This window comes from Orbicella franksi, chromosome 5 (genome assembly GCF_964199315.1).
Source record: "Orbicella franksi chromosome 5, jaOrbFran1.1, whole genome shotgun sequence".
NCBI classification, from domain to species: Eukaryota; Metazoa; Cnidaria; class Anthozoa; order Scleractinia; family Merulinidae; genus Orbicella; species Orbicella franksi.
Window position 1 is genome coordinate 26,086,632 of NC_138149.1, and position 19,590 is coordinate 26,106,221.

The 19,590-nt window shown below is 39.3% G+C and overlaps 3 protein-coding genes across 3 annotated transcripts in view; 2 read left to right on the forward strand and 1 right to left on the reverse strand.

Annotated features, from left to right (window-relative positions):
- LOC145487654 (neuromedin-U receptor 2-like) overlaps positions 1–19,590 on the forward strand; it is a 128,326-nt gene that overhangs the window by 107,346 nt on the left and 1,390 nt on the right. The gene's annotated exons all lie outside the window — the stretch shown is intronic.
- LOC145487649 (T-box transcription factor T homolog 1-like) lies at positions 455–4,512 on the reverse strand. Its single transcript, XM_081466466.1, has 7 exons — positions 4,064–4,512; positions 3,726–3,990; positions 3,314–3,454; positions 3,135–3,196; positions 2,985–3,043; positions 2,226–2,390; positions 455–797 (listed from the first exon to the last, which is right to left on the reverse strand). Exons 1-7 carry the CDS (start codon positions 4,282–4,284, stop codon positions 502–504), a joined length of 1,209 nt encoding a protein of 402 aa, XP_081322592.1. The 5' UTR covers positions 4,285–4,512; the 3' UTR covers positions 455–501.
- Positions 15,999–16,989, forward strand: LOC145486977 (uncharacterized). The gene is made up of 2 exons (XM_081465685.1): positions 15,999–16,347; positions 16,679–16,989. Exons 1-2 carry the CDS (start codon positions 15,999–16,001, stop codon positions 16,987–16,989), a joined length of 660 nt encoding a protein of 219 aa, XP_081321811.1.

Below are 19,590 nucleotides of genomic sequence, written 5' to 3' on the forward strand. Positions count from 1 at the left end.
AAGTTCACTGAGAGTTCTAAACGTGGTTCCTTTAGAGAGCGAGTTTTTTCGACTTTTAATCGCTTTTCTAGTAATAAATCTTTAAGTCCAGAATTTGAACAAGGCGAGTGCTAGCTAGACCTGTGCTGTGCGTAGTACTGCAGAACTGAAAAACACCTTACGCAATAGTTCTTCCCCGCAAAGGATAGTTTTTGCAATCTAATTGTAAAACTCTGAACCTAAGTCTTCCAGCATAATTTCGATAACTGACAGTTTTAAGGTTATTTTTTTTCTTTCAGACTCCACTCCGTGTGAACAGTTAATTCGTCAAGAAAATTTTGACGTAGGTACTAGTGATCGATTTCAACCTCCTAGTTCTCCTCTCAATTAAAAAATCTCCTCCTTGGGATCAAATAAATTGCCACAGTAACCGTTGAAAACCTTTCTTTTTGTTGTTTTCCTTAGTTTTGATTTTTAACTTGAGATTTATTTTTATGGCAGGAAAACGTGTCCTTACAAAGTTCATACTTGTCCAAGCGTGTTCCAAGTTGGATGAAGTGAGATTCCTGGCGCTTGAATACACTTCGATCTGTCGTTTTCCTTGTGACCTAGGTCCATATCGATGCTTGTTCGTGAGGTGGAACTGTAAGAAGATGTGCTCATGAAAGGACTCAATCCGGGGTGAATCTGGTGTGGTCCGGCCGGTGTGTGATGAGAATGCGCTAAAGAACCAGTCGGCATGGAAATGTTATCCAGCGCCGTTGGCCCGGGCAGAAGAAGCTGGTTGGATTCTGTTGGAAAGTACTGCGGCGCGTGAGCTACTGAAAAAAAAAAAAAAAAAACGAAAATCGGAGCGAGTATTAGTCTTTATCTGGCTGACAACTTAGGAACAAATCTACTAAACCAGGACAAAAACAACTGAAAGAACTAGCAGCTATTCAAATCAAAATGCGCTCCAACAATTCAACAAAACCCGAACATAAGAACTAAACGAACTAGCAACTATTCAAATCAATTTGCTCAATTCTTCATTGATAAGAGCCAGCAATCGTCTCCAAGACGCCTCTTTTCACGTCACATCAGTTTCAATAGGTTCCCACGTCTTTAGACGGCAAGCCTGGGAGAGTTCTTGACTTTTTGTGGGGAAAGAAAAGGCCAAAAAAGACGCCATTTTAGCGCGTTCATGTGAGATGATTATCATTCGTTGCCAGAGGTTACAACTTGCACCAAAAGCAATCTTAATCCTGCTCTTTAATGTTGCCATTCAAGCCATTTTGGTTTACAATAAAACTAAAAGAAATTCTGAAACTCTGCGTTGGTACACTGGGGTCCAATAAATTAACTAAAGCCTTGATTATTTTGCCTCCCGAAGGCGGTTTTACAAGACACAAGACTTTGATTTTGAAGGACGTTAGTGTCTTTTGTTCTACCTTGCTCGTGCCATGTCACGAATTTCTCTTTTGATAAAGGAACTGCTTTGCGAAAGGTTAAAAAAAGCTTTTCTTAGAGGAAGCGTTGCTGCAAATGATTAAACCGAAGATTTAAACAAACTATGTTGTGAAATGGTAGAGACAGGAGCACATTTCAGACCTCGGGGAGATTTGTTTAGGTTGCCTCAAACGCCTTTGATGACTAAGAACGAGTTTAGAACTTCTGTGCCAGCCATTTGGCCGATTGGTCTATTGTGTGTGGTGTTCAAGTGTATTCTTTTCTCAACAATATAAAAGCCCATCTGCGCAAACCGCGAAAGATACGAAGGTTAAAATAAAGAGAAATCAATAACTTGGTCCTTTCGTGTAACAAGCGGATATTACTGTTCAGTTAAAAACAGAATATGTTAAGCTAGATTTTCGGTAAAGACGAATAAACGAATACTTGAAAAATCTATTGTTTGGTTTCTTTTCGTCACACTCTTTGCACTTTTTCCGTTTAGCTAATGTTTTATGAGTTTTTTTTTTTTTTGGTTGCGCCTTTTTTAATTTCTGTTCTCAGTCCAGCTACTTGTTTTAGATAAATATTATAATAGGAAGCGATTCAAATTTTCTTTTTGTTGTCACTAAACATTTAACGTCCAGGAAAATTATGACAAGAGTAAAATTCCTGTCAAAAAAGCCTTCTGAATTGACACAAAATGTACATTGGACGAGTATATATCCGGTCTTGGAAATTCCAGCGGCGAGTAGTTTTATATTCCGAGGGTGCGGAGTCCACACGATAGCAAGAAGATAATTAAAAGTTGTTTTTACCTTGATTTGGTAGATCTGTGCGCTTGTTATATGGATTGGGATAAGGCGCCGGGCGGTGACTCCTGAATCCCAAACGATCATATGGCGAGGAAGGAATGTGGGCATACGGCCTCGAATGATGATGATGCTGGTACACTGGCGAAGGGCCAGCGCAAAACCAACCGTCTGAAAAAAAAAGATATAATTTGAGAAAAACCTCAATATCAACAAATCGTTGAAACGTACAAGATCTAAAACAGAAAAAAAAAAAACACGTTGGAGGTGAAAATATCTGCACGATAACGCATACAGCGTGAAAGATGTGTGAACAAAAGTAAGGCGGATTTCTCACTTTTTCGGCCATCTTATGCCAACAAAGAACACTTTAAGTAATCTACACACTTCTTCGTAAAGGAAAGTCGAGCGTCCGCGCAACAATTTGATACGTGGCTCGAGAGAATAGGTGTGAACCGCCAGCGCGAGATTTAACTAAGTGCTATCCCCTCTGTTCGATGTTATTCGAGCATCGCAAATTCTCGACTGCTCGAAGAATTTCTCGTCCGTGAAACCGCGGTCACGAGCGCAGCATTAACAATTTTCGACGATTTGCTGATACGCACACGTAAGCGCAAACTGCAAAGAGATGCTCTAATCGGCGAAACAGTTTGAACATGCTCTCGAAGAGCAACACACACCATTCGATTGATCAAGTTTCAAGTGAACAATTCACAAACATCTCTTAAAATAACAAATCAATTTGTTGTGAAATAACAAACTCACATTGCGAGTATGCGGAATGTGACTCTACTGCTTGTTCCAGAGCTTCCTTCTGTTCTTGCCTTAAGGAGAAATAAAAAAAAGACATATTTAGACTTAAATACACAGTTAAGAAAATTCAAACCAAGTGTACGCAAAGGGAGGAAAACCTACCTTTCTTTCGCGTCCAGGAAAGCTTTGGCGAAAGGGTTGTACTTAATTTTAAGACTGGTAATCTGATCAAAGATAAGAAAAGAAAGCAATTTACTTTAGTTTCATTTAATTTCCTTGGATACTATTGAAAAGAGGCCTCAAGCAGTGAAATCTAATTTTCGATTAAAAAACGCCCTTACCTCTTCGTTTTGATAAGCTGTCACGGCGATGAATTGCGTCTCTGGAAATGAGTGAGAAACCACTGTTCGATTACTTTCTGGAGCACCGACGCGGATGATGTGAATTCGTGGCTCATACTTGTGTAAGGAATTCAGCATGATCTGAAAACGAAAAAATGAAATTTAGTAAAATAAAACGAGTGATATTGAAATTCACGTGTTTCATTCAAGAGTTAATTTCTTTGTAGGCAATATAAACACAATCAGCGAGGTACCTGGACATTATTAAATTTTACCCAGGTTAACTGGCCGTAATAAAAAAAAAAGAGAAGTGGTTTTCTTTTAGTTCGTGATTAAAAGGTAGATTAGGCGCAAAACAATATTTCTTCTGTACACGCAATAAAACGTAACAACAAAAAGGAAATACGCTTACTTGTCCATTGCCATTTTGTTTGTTGGTCAGTTTGACTTTGGAGAACACCACAGATTGTTTCATCCAGTGTGCGCCAAAGTTTGGTGAATCAGGATGGATGTACACGCAGCTTGGTGTCGGAGGTTCTGGCTTCCCACCAGAAACCCACTCTCCATTCACGTACTTCCAACGGTGGCTCTCGACGGACACGAAATCAAGCAGGAAGGAGTACATAGCCTTAGGCTCCAGACCGGTGACGTTTATTTTAAGAACTGGAAACATCCGCCTGAGAATGAGACACCACAATTATTTAATTTGGCTCAAAATAACTTTTAAAACTTTCAGGATGAGTTAGTTACCTTCCATTCTTGGTGACGATCATCTCGTTGGTCAGCGACTTGAAGCGCCGCCATAAGTCGGCCTCGTCAAGGGTGATCTTGACATTGCTGTACTCGCTGGAGTCATCAGTATTTGCGTTCTCTGTCTCTCTTGGCCTTTCACTAGACATTGTGTTCTCAGCGGCTTGTAGAATGTGGTTCACGGAAAATGAAGTGGGTTGTTTTTTCTCCTCTGAGTGCATAGCGTGTGTTGACTCGATGTGCTTTTGCTCACAACGACCAGACCTTCACACAGCGCGAGGTACTAATAAACTAGCACAAGAACAGATGATCGAACCGAAATGAAATTATTGCTCCGTCGATCCAAGCAGCTTCCTAATTAGCCGTCAATGAATAAAAGTCACACCTCGTTCTGATATGTGAGAAAAGTAATTAACCATAGATATTTAAATCCATGCTCGCGGACCAATCAGCGCGCACGCACCACGACAAGTAATTGAAATGCACAAGCAAGGAAATTTAGCAATAAACAGAGGCCGAACGAGCTTGACTCAGTGTAAAGAGGCCGACCAATCACGGAGCCGCTCAATAAACTCTTCTTTGCTTAGAGCATATTAATAATCATTGGACCGCTCTCAAAGTTAAACATACCGTACGGGGTGTGAAATGATAAGAAAACGAAAATGACATTGCCCTAAAGAAGTTTAACCTCGAGGTCAGATCTCTTAAGTAAAATCAGTTAATTGGCCAATGAGACAGACAAGGACAAGTTTATCTTTCCGTGTTTAGCCTGTTTTGTTGGTGAAACACGTTTAATGCTATTGTTATTCTTTGTGGTCTGCCTGGCAGATCCATAATTTATTACCGGCCCCTGCAATAACCTTAATTAAAGGCAATGTTCGAAGTACTTATATTATTAAACCTGACATTCTAACGCTATTTTGGTAACTGGATGCCATTCACTGACCAAGTTAGTCAGCATTAAGCTGGTTTTCCGTCATGATAGGCAAGTGTCAATTTCTAAAATGCCTTATGTGATGGTCGAGTACCATAACTAAGTAAAGGTTTGTGACCCTTATTCAAGTGATGGTGTTTAACATACGTTGCTCTAATTTTCACTCATTTATAAATGTCAATAGTTTTGCGAGTCGCTTCTCGACACCGTTCGTAGGGGCAATCTGTTTGGGAAACAATCACCCACCAGTCGTTTAATATAAGGGGCGAGAAAAGCTGTTAAGCAAAGTACACCGCCTGGAGGCAATAACGCAGATTCTCTTTTCCTAAATAATGGCGGCTTCTTCTCTTAGGCGGTAAATTATAATTCCTAATCCACAATAGACCACTTATACGGATCTCCGTTGGTTTTTGTTTATGGTAATTTTAACACAATGTGTTTATCTGACCGTCGTGGACAATGGGGGACGATTTGGCTCGCTCTTGAAAGAGAAAAAGCCGCCCACAAGGGGTTAACCCGTGCTTCAGCCAGACAGAGTGCGGGGCTGACAACGAAAAAAGGCCGTCTTAGGATAATTCATGGCAATTATCGAAGACTCTTAAAAACCGCGACCAGTAAACCTTTAGATTCCCAAACACGCACCCTTTTGAGTCTTCTCTTTGGAGTAATTGAATTAAGATTACTCAGGTATAAATATAGAAAAAGAACTGTGAAAGTTATCGTCGATATCCAAGTTCTGTCGCTTGTTTTTTCAGATATCTCGTACTCTGTTGCTCTTCCGTCGGGATTAGCATCTAAAAACCACAAATAAATGAAGATTATGACAGCGGTTGGGTTAACTCATTTCTCAATTTTTGCAAACAACTTCGATACAAAACAAGAAGACCCAAAAAGATGCAAAATAGTCATTGACAACAACAACAAAAAAAAACACTTGAAAATTTATTTTGTCAAAATGTCGTATCAGTTATTGATCCAAAAAGTAGCCTTTATTTAATTCGTTTTCTTAATTTTGATGATTGCAGAATCTTTTATTTATCTCTCCCTAATTGGAAATGGTGTATTTGTCTAAAATAACATTCGAGCGGAAACTTCAAAGAAATGACTGGAATTCAGTTAACTGATTACCATATTAAATGAATTTCATAGTTTAAGCTCTAGTTTAATCTTTTTCTTTTTCCTGGTACTAAAAAAGGTTCCGTTTCGTTTATTTTTACTGTCTATTTAAATCAGTGCATGATATCATTTAACATACCCTCCTACAAATTATATACAGTTTCATGGGCTCTGGTAGAGTCAGTGAAAATCGGGCCAAAAAAAAAATGGGTGTTATTACGTAACGTTGCACCTCACCACAAGCAAACATACGTTAGCCTGCCAGTTTGCCCGCAAGATAAGACAACTCACTGCTACTACTTAGCCTAGAACTATTGTTTTCCTATTTCTTTTGCACTTATACACGAGGAACTTTGCGAAAACCCGTAGGTCTGCTAAGAACTGATGTTACCCCCAAGTGCCGGCCTTTAAATTAAATGTCGATGCGACAGCGTGTCTTCACGAATCTTTCACGGGACCAGCAGCGACCGGGGCTTTTTTGCAAACGGCAATATCGAGAGAAAGGCAAGACATTCTGTTTTATTTTTGGTTGAATATGTTATTTTCTCTTAAGCTTAAGATTACGTGAAATATGACTTCTTCGTGCATTTTCACTACCTGGTACTTATGTTTGTCGTGTTTTTGCGCATAGCAACTCAAGTACCACTTCACACGTTTCGATACTGGGTATAATCCATATGAGAAAAGAAAAAAATATTTATTTAAAAGTTTAATTCTTGGAATTTTGAAGGCTTTTATTTGAGCTCCTTTAGATTTAATGTCATTACAAGCCTTGAATCCTCAACTTCTATGCTTTAATTTCCTTATTAGACATAAAGAACAACTCCACAAAATTAGAAAATATATTTAAGTTATCTGTTTATTCACCGTAATTTTCATACGACGTTTTTAATATTTTGGATGAAAAGAAACTAAATGAAATAGTAAACATTTGGAGAAGACACCCTTATGTTATTTTTGACGTTGAAGGAGTTTTTTATGGGCGGTTGCTTAAACGTTCTCGTAACAATCTGTTATTATTTCAATTAAAATCTTCGAAAACATGACTAAAAGATAACTTACATTTTCCCAGCATAATAATAGGATGACCTTAAAACTAATGCTTTGCTTTAATTGTTGGTTACTTGCACATTTAACATAACACAAAAAAGGCAAAAAAGTGAGTTCCTCCTGGCGCCAGGAGATTTAGCTGCTCATAATGACAGCCCGTTTCCATCATGCAGAGTCGTAATTTAACGTACCAATGAACTAAAAAAGAGTATCTTCAAAACAGAAAAAAACAAAGAAAACACTAAAAATCTGAAAAAAACCGGAATTTCTAGGCGCCAAAGTGACTCAGTGTGCTTTGTTCTAAAACCGGGGACATTACTTCCTTCTATTGAAATATAGTGTTTTCTTGTTGTCGAAGTCTTAAAAATTAGAAATAATAAAAGAGACAATGGTAAATTAGTTATACTCACTTCTCTAAATCATTTTCATTTTCAAGCCTTTTTTTTTTCAATTAACAAGTCTGTCGTTTTTTCCAGGGCAACGAACAAACCCGAAAAGAAGGATGACAAAAAGTGCTAATTGAAAAGCACCATGTTCTAATCTGGGCCTCTTTCAAAAATATGCTTATCACTGGTAAAGGTAACAAAAAATCATTTTGGAAAAAATTGAAATCGCCACTAGTAAATGTTACATTTTTAATAATCATTTTATGTTTTGGCGTCAAAGCTTTGTTAATATTAAAAATCGCTAGTCTTGTTATATCCCAAGCAGTGTTAAATACAATACACGTTAACGAGTGTCTTTTAGAACAGGCCATTTCACATTAAATAGAGCTTCTTGTGGCATTGACCTCTAATTTAAACCAACTCGTCCAGATCCTGCAAAACAACTGGTCCATGATGGCTGCAAATTACGGAGGGATTAATGTTTACGACCGATAATTGCCAATGATCAAATAAACAAAGCACAATATTAAGAATTTCAAAGTGACCGACAAGAGAGCGGGACTTATTATCCCGTCTAAGATCTTAGGTTTTATGTTTTAAATCACCATCCCACAGAATTTTTCTCATAAGGAGACACACAAAGGAGTATTTAATGCATTTTTTTTTGCGTAGATTCTGATAGGCCAATTGAGGTGCGTTAAGATTCTAACGTGGCGCCGAGGCTATGAGGTCCAAAAAGTAGCTGAGAAATCGCATTGATATTGAGGCGCAATTAGACAATTTCCATTGTTTTATTCCCCTAATCCTCGGCGCCACGTAAGAATTTTAATTTATCAAAATTGACCTATTTAAAGCCATTCAATTTCAAACAAAGATGGCAACAAAGAGCCACGTGTAAAGGACTTGGCAAAAACAATCTTTTTCTCGTGAAAAGGTACACTTAAGCGTTTTCAAAAGTAGGTAATTTCTTTTAAATCAGTTTCTCCGAGGAGCTGACTTGTTTGAAAATAACTTTTCCTTCAAAGACTAACGGCTTCTAGCAGACACACTTGAATAAACTATGGGCTCTTGAAATCTCGCTGCAACCGTGAATATCCATACTGATTAAAACAAGTAATTAGTAAAATGGTCGTCCATGAAAGGTAAGCGGATGTATATTAAAAGGATTACAATAAAACAAATTCACGAGTTGTATTTGTTACATAACAGGCAAAATGAAACTAATATTTCAGTGCCAGAGAGCTAAGGGTTTTCGCAAATAAAGCGGCACGGTCACGTTCGCTTTGCGTAACACAATTACGTAGAAACAAAACAGTGGTCGCTAATTCGAGTAATCAGGGACAGCGCGCCCTTAAAAATTGCTACATTGAAATTCAAACTGGATTTTAAGTCATTTTGGCAGGGACAAAGTCGTCGAACTTTTCTTCGTTTGTTCTCACTGCATTTGCAATTTTTCCTCACAAATAATAAATAGGAAAAAGTTAATGAGAATTGGCAGTGGTACATCTATGGAATGGCTGTTCGTCCACTGTTCCGAGATCAAATTGGAATCTTAGTTACCAAACGATTCCTGACGTATGCGTTGTGTTGACAAGGAAACGTGTCGGCAAACTGCTCTCGGTGTATTTCAAAGCGCAAAAACAGTCATAACGACGCTGAAGAGATCAATTCTTTGTTTGCACCTTTTGTGTAAAATTTAAACTCCTATCCAAGGCAATATAATTGGTGTAAAATACGTCCCAATGTTGGTGTGTTTTGGGCTTTGATTAGTTGATTACACTTTGTCCGGCAAATTAAGGAAATATTGCAGTTAAAAACACGTTGACAAAATTGTACAGGCTGTTCCTAGTCCTTAAAAGAACATACATTGAAGCCATTGTTTGCGTAACCAGCGAGTCTTGTTCTCGTTAATACCTTTTGTTTCATTTTGTGTTATATTTTACTAGTTTTACCGTGACTTGGAAATCCCAATATAATTTGCTATTCAGCAACAGGGTTTTCTCTAAATTCTTTTCTTTTCTCTGAGTCGAGAAGCTCATTAAAATACAACGGTTGTTAACGATTTCGTTCTCTAGTACTTTGGTTTGTCATGGCTAAAAAAAAGTCTGCTGACAAAAATATTACCTGCATTGTTTGTGTTTCAATTTCCCGTTCAATTACGGACCATAACGAAGGGTGAGTTGACTAAGGATTGTTTTATGCCGATGAAAAGACTGATGCAACCTCTTGTTCGCCTCGAATGAAACTGATAACAAGGCAAAGTTAAACTACAATCCTATCTTTGTTTCAAGGTTCCTTGTATGCGGTTCAACGGCAAATGTCAAGAACCGAAGCACTTTCTGTGCATGTTGTTAGTTAGAGGTCGGTTGTGATGGTTTACACAGACTCGTTGGATTCCGATTTTAGCACTGACTGATGTCCTTGAATCGTTTTCGTGGGCGAGATTCTTTTACATGTATCACCGTGTTTCGCTCTATCTAGGAACATAAAAATTTTTCCTTGTGAATTGTTTGGGCAATATTACGGCATGCAACTCGCCAAAGCTTGCATCTACACATAAAACGAGATAGATTCCGGCGGTATGAGCCACTGCTACTTTGAAGAAACTTCACAGAAAGGTTCCTTTAAAGAACATGGAACTTTTTACTGCCAAATCCAAATCGGTTCCAGAAAATCCAAATTTGGTTCCAGCATTCAGCCAATCAAAATAAAGGTGCACGCGCCATCGATCAAATTGTATCACCTCTGTTAGTTTGGCTATCTTTCAATTTTGATTGGCTGGTCAATCCAAAGATTGTTTCAATTTTTATGAGATTTTGTGTTGTTTCCAACAATTCGCTTAACACCTCCTGGATCTAAACCGATTTACCAATTGGGTCCCACCAATCCATGTCAGCCTCTTTCTAAACCGTTATTTGGTTCGAGAATCGATGCTTTTTTTTTGTTGTTTTTTTTTTTGGCGTGATTATTTCTAGAAGAGTACATGTACGTACGACTTCTTAAGACTATTCAACGGATGGTTGGTCGTATACCCAAGCAGAGGCAGTGATCACATTGCCTCAACAAACAATAAATCTCTCAATTTTTGGTTTTCAACATTCCAGTCTTTCCAACGAGAGGTGTTGAGAAGACAAAAATGCCACTCTCAATGAATTTGGAAGTAGAGTTTCCGAAATCGCCCGAGGATTACAAACTGGAGCTGGTGGTTACGGTTGTCAACGTGAAAAAAGCCTAAAGAACTACAGCTTTGTTGCGTCGGAGGATTTAGCACCGGTTGTGCTTATCGATGACACGAAATAAACAAAGAAATGCTTCCAAAAGAACATAAACCTCTCAAACCAACCTGCTGCTGTTAGGCTTGGCCGTTGACTATTTTCAAAATATGGTCGAGTTTTTGAACTGGGACTATCGAGGGCAAGACTATATAGTGATAGGACAGAGGATTTGGATCAGGGATCCTCAGATTTGAAATCCAGCGCCCTAAGTTATTCAGACACAACGACTCTTTTAATAAGCATAAGAAAAGAGAGATTATAAACGGTTTAGGCTGAGACAGAGTCTTTCTGCTTGAGCCACCTTGCCATCATCACTGCAGCTCTTCCTTTTCAGCTATTCCTCCTTCGTTATATTATGGCTCCTAATAGAGCACCTTTCACGTGACTGCCGAAAGTAATTCGCGATTCCTGTAGTACGGCATAACTTCGCTCGTGTTTGATTCGCGCCATTTTTTTATCGACTCAGAGATAAAACCTGTCAACCGGTAGGCTTCTCGCGGCGGCTATACTTATTATTGTCTTGTGTTTTGATTGGTTCGTTGACTTATCTCTCTCCTTTTTGATTGGCCACAATATTTACCTTAGATATACTCAATAAACCACTCTAGAGCGGTTGTCGCAAAATCAAGACCAAAGTAATCACTCTAGCCAATCACAAAAGAACACATGCAGACAGTCCAGTGAATTAATCAAAACTCGAAGCGCGGGAGAAAATGTGCGGGTGAGTCACAATTAGTCAGTTTGGTCTTACTTCTGATTGGATGACAAAGTCAGTAATAGTAAAGTAGTTTATTAAAACTCTCTTGCAGTAAAACAACTGAATCAACGAGTACATTTTACAATCTTAAATTATCTAAAGTACAGTAATTTACAAATATAACAGTGGTACTATCAATTGAGTCACATAAAATATTTAAATGTAAAAAAGTCCTCTACTCTCTTTGTCGTGCAGGCCTGCATGTTTACAAGTATAACAGTGATACTATCAATTGAGTCACATAAAATATTTAAATGTAAAAAAGTCCTCTACTCTCTTTGTCCTGCAGGCCTGAATGTTCCGGAAAAGATAATACTTTTGTGTTTTCTGCCTTAAGGGATAGTTAGGCACGTCCAGGAGTGGACTGGGGAGCAGATGATGCAAAGGGTTGGTGGGGGACTTCATTTTCGCCATATATTTATAACACAAGTGTACTCTTCTATCATCTAACCTAACTAGTTTACCTAATAGTAATGCATGAGCGTATGACTCTGCTTTGGGGTAAATTATGTTAAGTGCCCTTTTTTGCACTCGCTCTATGGCTTCGGACAGATAGGCAGGAATATCCTACCAGACCGGCAGCCCACGCGGGAATTTTGAAAGCCAATTGCATTTAAAGGAGAAGGTCACTCCAAGAAACGTATATTTTTTGTTAACGCTAATAAAAACCTCGTACTAAGTTTAGCCACTCACTAAAGTGTAGATTTTCCATATGAAATTCGGCTCCAAAGAAGCCCAAAATTCGACATCGTTGCCGCCATTTTGAACAGTACTCAGCAGCCAGGCGGCGTTTTCGTGAGGTCATTCCGTCTGAGATATTTTGTCCAAATGGCTCCCGACAAGCCTTTTAACTACCACTCTGGGTTATGGATGCTCTTGAGCCGTGTTATTTTGAGCCAAACATGCTCCAAACTCCAAAAATGATAGCAGTGAAGATAGTGAAGTGGATAATCGTTTGTTAAAAATACATTTTGCTGGCCTTGTGAAGGACGCAAAGTCAGTTGCAGGTTTTTCTCCTTGCCGCCAATTTCGAGTCTGACGGAATGACGTGGCCTGGCTGCCAAGGAAAGCTCAAAATGGCAGCCTCCGGATCGCTTCTTTCGAGACGAATTTCATAAGGATAGCGGGCACCTCAGAGGCCGAAACTTCGGTTAGTAAAAAAGGTGAATGTTTACTTGCTACAGGCGAAGGCAAAAAAGTAAGCCTTTTGGAGTGACCTTCTCCTTTAAGCAAGCAAATACGAATCGCTCTACCCACTGAGCTACGGATTTATATATTCCCTAGTGTTTGGTGTAAGAAATGAAATAAAAAAAACCCTGTAGACTGGAAGTGGCTGAATATGATAAATGATAAAATGGAAAATGTCGAATCACTCTAATTAAAAAATTAATTAGTCTCCGTTGTATTATCATTTTTTTTCATCGTTGGTCTGAAACTGTGGCTATCTAATGTCAGGTTTACTCGCTAATTATGCTAAAACGTGTTACGGGCGTGTGAATTCAACCTGAAACACGCGTGAGTGGTGTGTGACGCAACGACAAAACGTACTTCAAATGCGATTATGCAAATATCATACTGCAACAGCCACGAATATTCAATAGTGTGACGCACTGCTCCAGTTGTTCATTCTGCGAGGTCCTGCGAGGCACGTAATATCTTTGCACAATACTTAAATTTAGTAAAGACGTCTGGTTTTCCAAACGTAGAATACTGTGGACTGCGTTTCGCTGGAGATTAAATCGTTTCCTCTCGACCCTACACGCAAAAATACGCCAGCAAACCGGAGACGTAAAGATGGTATCCAAATCAATGGCTTCTGACTGATCTTTCAACATGGAACAGGGAGATGAAAAGCACAACATTGCAGAGACTACGGTAGGCAAGTTTTGTTTTATTGAAGCTGAGCCTTGTGATGCTTTGCGAGAATTCCTTGAACGTTGTATGTCAAAACGCAGGCGAAGAGGAGTGCGGGGGCGAGGAAAACAAATATTTCAGCATGAATCTAGAGCAATTTAATTCAAGTTCCTCGGCGGAAACTAATCATACAATCGTAGCTGAGCCTTGCGAGAATTCCTTGAACGTTGTAAGTAACAGGGGGAAGGGGAAAGAAAAACAACAAATATCGTATGAGTCTAGCCTCCATACCAATATAAATTGCATATTGAGTGGGCTACTTAACTCACGCACAAGTAACACTAGACTTGCCACAAATCGACCTCACGAGTTTCAGGGTACTGAGCAAAGGCGAGCTGCGAGGTCTCAGGTCGCGTAGCGGCCGAGCGAGAGAGGTCGATCTGTCTCGCTTAAAGGGTTTTCATTTGCTATTCGCCGCATAAATAAGGAGTGGCGTGACTTGCAAGAGGTTCAAGTTGCAGCTGGTGTCTTAGATAACATTAGCGATGTATCGATACTACTCTACTATCCAGACTTCCAAGCAACAGTTCAACTTTGATATCTAAAATGTCCAGCAACTGTTGTTCTGAACAATCGTCTCCCACGTAAGACCGACCCTGAAATGCCACGGGAATCGAGACCTGATCTTTCATAATTTCACAATCGACCCCATGTTGAATTCAACCTCAAGGGGACCTCAAGGGGTCCTCAAGAGTCACGTTACGTTGCGCTAAGTATCTTGTGTTTGACAGTTCTGTGATCATGAATAAACAAGGTGGAGGACCTTTCCGAAAAGTCTAGAGTAACATACAAGCAACACACAAATAACGTATCTAACGGGAAAACGAGTAACGAAGAAAAACAATGAAACATACAAAGAGAAATTATTTAAAAATTCGTGGAATTGATTTTTGACAACACGTGTTCAAGAACTGAATTACAAAAAGCAAGTAGGACGTTAGGAAACTAATGAACAAAAACGCGAGCGTCTACGTAGAATATAATATACACGCATGTAATAGAAAAGAATTGCCGACATTCATCCCTAACCTAGGACATTCATTCCAACCCAGTCATATTCCAAAATTAACGATTACCTATCCTTCTGAGTTTTTAGTTTCATCAGATATAAGACCCTCTACGAATTAGAACTTTACGTTTAACAACGTTTTAGCTCGACAGGGTTCTTCGTTTTGCAATATAGAGCACGTTTGAAATTACAAGCTTTTGTGTTGTGTGACATTGAAATGGCGGCCTGAAAAGGCTGTCGCGTAGTTCAAAAGATGAGTTATCGCTTAAGGTTTGTTTCGTTTCAATAGCAAAACTCAATGACCAATTTCTCTGTTACTGTTGGGGCCCATCTGAATGGGCACCAACAAGGCGTCTGTGTACAAAGTTCTGTAAATTTGGGTGAAATATTTCTCCGATTAACGCACAAATGAAAAACGGGACGTACCTAAATCTTGCCGAGGCTATTCATATATCACTCCTCTATCATGTTCCATATTTCATTTATTGAACAGTTTTGATGCTTATTTTTGATAGCATGACAGTGAAAACCAGCAACGGAATGGAATAGAAACAAATCGAATGAAAAAGAGTAGAGGACTAGAATGAGTGGTATAGAATAGAGTGGGATGGAATAGAATAGAATAGAATAGAAAGGCACAGAATGAAAGACAATGGAAAAGAATGGAAGAGAATGGAAGAGAACGGAAGACGATAGCAGAGAATGAAAAAGAATGGATTAGAAACAAATCGAATGAAAAAGAGTAGAAGGTTTAACAAATTGACGTCAGTTTTTAATGCGTCTATCCTCTTATTAATAATAAATTGCGTCATAACGTTGTCAAAGTGGCTGTGGAACCACAAGCAGCAGGAGAGTGGTTCCGTAGTAAACTTTGACAATGTTATGACGAAATTTATCATCAATAAGAGGACAGACGCACAAAAAACTGACGTCAATTTGTTTTTTACAATAACAAGACCCCAAAATGGTCAAATGCCGGGAATAAATGAGGGGAAAAGACGCTATAAACTTGGCGTAAGCAAAGATAAGTTAATTTTATTCAAAATGACGCGAGCATTGTCAATAGCTTTTCTCGCTTTTTGATTGGCTACTTAAGCAAAGTCCATAAAATCTAATTGGTTAAAAAGTTGACAGTTTGAGATGGAAGAGAGCGGAAGAGAATAGAAAGGAGTGGAAGAGAGTGGAAGAGGAATGGAAGAGAATGGAAAAGAGCGGAAGAGAATGGAAGAGAGTGGAAGAGGGTGGAAGAGAGTGGAGGGAATGGAAGTGAATGGAAGGGAACGTAAGAGAAGGGGAGAGAATGGCATGGAATGGAAGGATATTGAACAAAATCGAAGACAATGGAAGAGTATGGAATGGAATGGAAGAGAATGGAGGAGAATGGAAGAGACTGGAAGAAAATGGAATCGATAAAAATAGAATGGAATACAATTCTTCATATATAGACCAAATAAATATCAAAGGAAAAGTCAGAAGATCATTCGAAATAATATAATGACCAGTACGAAAATTCACTGCCTGACTGTCTTGCAGATTCCTTACTGGTACTTACCATACGGCGAGCATGGAGTAGGATCGTGGTCTTCTAAAGTTCTTGATACTTTGGATTCTATGAAGGAGCTGGCTCCTATCGCGCTTGAGTGTGTGAGATCTTTTCAAGTGACTCCACGCTCTGTATTTACAATAGCTGACTATGGTCCTGCCGATGGAGGGACCTCAATGGCGCTCATTTACTCATGCGTGGAGGAGTTGAGAAATTTACACGGCAGTGAGCTTGAAATTTTCATTTTCTACGAGGACCAACCAACCAATGACTTCGCATCTCTATTTTCCTTACTTCGAGGTATACATAGCCCACAGACAAATAACCAAACAGGCTTAAAAGTTTGTTTAACCTGTTTAATTTGAAAACTTTTGCGTTACGAAATGTATTTTTCTTTATTCTCCGCCACCACCAATTCTGTTTGCTTACTTTGTTGTCAAAAAATACCTGACAAATGAATGTGACAGGTGTACTCCAACCAGAGAGTTTCTTGGATACTATGCGTCTTTTAGCATTAATCTGGCACTGAAACGGTAAATTCTATATATGACGGACACTAGTAAAGTAAAACCATTGCTTAAAATCTCTGTCCCCCGATTTATGTTTTTTTTTTGTCCGTTTTTCCTGCAAGGTTTGATACCAGGACCTCCGAGCTATTTTACGGCATTTCCCAACGTTTACGTGGCAGCATGCGGAACCCAGTTCTTCAAGCAGTGCTTTCCAAGTGGCTCCATACACCTGGGCCTGTGCTGTTTTGCTATTCACTGGTTAAGCAAGGTGCCATGTAGCTTAGCTGGCGGTTTGTTTCATCATCAGTCTCAAAATCCCGACGAAAGGGAACTTTTTAGTAAACAGGCTGCAGCTGACTGGGAAACGTTCCTTCTTACGCGAGCTAAGGAGTTATCTCCAGGTACGTTGAAGTTTGGAGGAGCGGAAGCATAATGATTAGTGCGTTGGACTCCGGATCGAGCAGTACAGGTTCGAGCCCTGTCTAGGGCCTTTGCGTTGAGCAGTGATCTTGGGCAAGATCCCTTACTCTTACAATACCTCTTTCTACCCAGCTGAACAAATAGGTACCGGTGAATTTAGCGATGGGATGGGATTGCTGCGATGGATTAGCATCCCATCCAGGAAGCAGTAAAAGTACTTCTAGCTAAAGATACCGGGATAAGCTCCAGCTGTATGTATAAGTCACCGTTGGCCTTGAGCACACTTTACACTTGAGATGCCATTATTTCTTAGTGCAAATTTAGATTTTTGGTATCTAAAAACATAGCAACAAAAACTATATTACCATTAAAGCAACTTTGAATTTTGGTTCACTTAAATATTATTGTTTCTCTGTTGTTCGTTTGAATGAAAACCTTTTGAGCTCACATTTGATGCTTTTGCAGTTTTTACTGATTACATTCAGTTCAGTTGTAGCTTTTTTATAGTTAGTTTGTTGCCTATAACTTAAGTACTGTAATGTTTAAATATATATTTTTTAGGAGGGACCTTGGCCTTAGTTACGCTTGCTGTGGATGACGATGGACATAGAACTGGAAACACAAAGAACTGCAAAGTTCCATTTTACCAAGTATTATATGAGGTGTGGAAAAACATGGCAAAAGATGGCGTGATTACTCTGGTAAGAGAAGGCAAAAAGTGAACAATATACGCGTGTAGTTGGATGGATTTTGAGCATAAATCATCAGTTAATATTTAGCGCAATTTCTCAGCACTAAGTTCTCAACGCGGTGGCCTCATAGTTAGTGCGCTCGTCTCCGGATCGAGCGGTCTCGGTTCTAGCCCTGGTCGGGGACATTGTGTTGTGCTCTTGGGCAAGACACTTTACTCTCACAGTGCCTCTCTCCACCCAGGTGTATAAATGGGTACCGGCGAACTTAATGCTGGGGGTAACCCTGCGATGGACTAGCATCCAATCCAGGGGGGAGTAGTCGCTTCATGCTACAGAAACCGGGATAAGCTCCGGCCTGATGGGCCACTAGGCTTGCACGCAGACTTTACCTTACCTAAGTTAAGTCAGCAGAGTTCAGATCTCAGCCATGAATCAAAAAACGCATAGTTATTTTTTAGTTGAAATTTTTAATTTTGATCAGTTCGCGGGTATAAGTGGACCACTAGTTAAACCCTGGCCCGTCCAAATCGTCAGTTAGTTGGTCAGTCAGAGAGTAAATAACAAATTCTATTATCCCATTTACGGGATGAAGTAAATAAAACAACCATAGCTGCATATTCACGCACACGCAAAGAGATACAGATGCCGTTTATGTCGCAAGAAAGTCCTGTGAGAAGGGCAGGCCTGAAGCTCGCTTCACTGGAGATTAAAACGTTTGCTTGCCCACATGCAAAAAAACGCCAGGAAACTGGAGACGCAAAGATGGCGGCCAAATCAATGGCTGAAGAAACTCGCATGTGGAGCAACTCTAGCTTCTTGACAGGTATGATTGAGTTTTGTGTATACATATATTTTGTTTTCGAATCTGGTAGAGAAAACAGCTCAGCCTGTTACAAGTTAGGTTTAGCAGTATCTTACAACAACAACAACAACAACAATAACAACAACAACAACTTAATATATATCAAAGTAAAAGTGCATAGTATGTTTGGAGGTAAATATTAGCGAAAACTAAATTGAGAATTGGCTGCCCGGAACAATTATCGTCACATGTTCAAAATTCACCTCCAAGCCTTTTTTACGTGAAATCTTCTCAAGCGTCTGACTCCTTTTTTTTTTCACGAGGGTATTCTTTTCATCTTTTTGCTGCTTTGGGAATTACTCATATCAAACTGTATCACCTCTGTTAGTTTGTCAGTCCTTCATTTTTGACTGGCTGTTGAACCCAAAATACATTGCTGCAGATTTTGTCTAGTCTCCAACAATTAGGGTCACACTTTTTAGATCTATACGAACGTGCAAGTTTAATTAGCAAAGATACTACAAACTACAAATCGCCCAATCCAGGTCGAGAACCGAAAAAAAAAAAAATTATGTTCGGAGTTATTTCTAGAAGTGCACATGTACGACTTCTGAAGATTATTCAATGGAAGGTTGGCAATACCCAAGAAAGTGATCACGCTGCAGAAACAGACGATACGTCTCTGATTCTTTGTTTGTGACACGTATTTTGTGACGGGTATTTCCAACGAGAGGACTTCAGAAAACAAAAACGCCACTCTCAATGAATTTTACCGCCGTTTGGAAGCAGAGTTTGTGAGATCGCCCGAAGATTACAAAAAGGAGAATGTGGTTGCAGTTGTCAACGTAAAGAAAGCTTAACACAGTACAGTTTTTTCGTTATTGTTTTTTTTATTTTACAGTTTTGTTTATTTCTATGTTTGTGGAAGTGCCGAAGAGGCAGGAATAACGATAAGGCAAAAGGAATTTTGATAATTAGATATGACGCTTTTACCCACAGCTTCGTTTTAGAGGTCTACAGATGTGTTGCAATGGGCATTCTGAGAGCTTCCTTATGGATACAAAAAGCCTGACCCACTTATAATCAGCCATATCGCTTTCGCTTTCGTGTATAGTTTCTA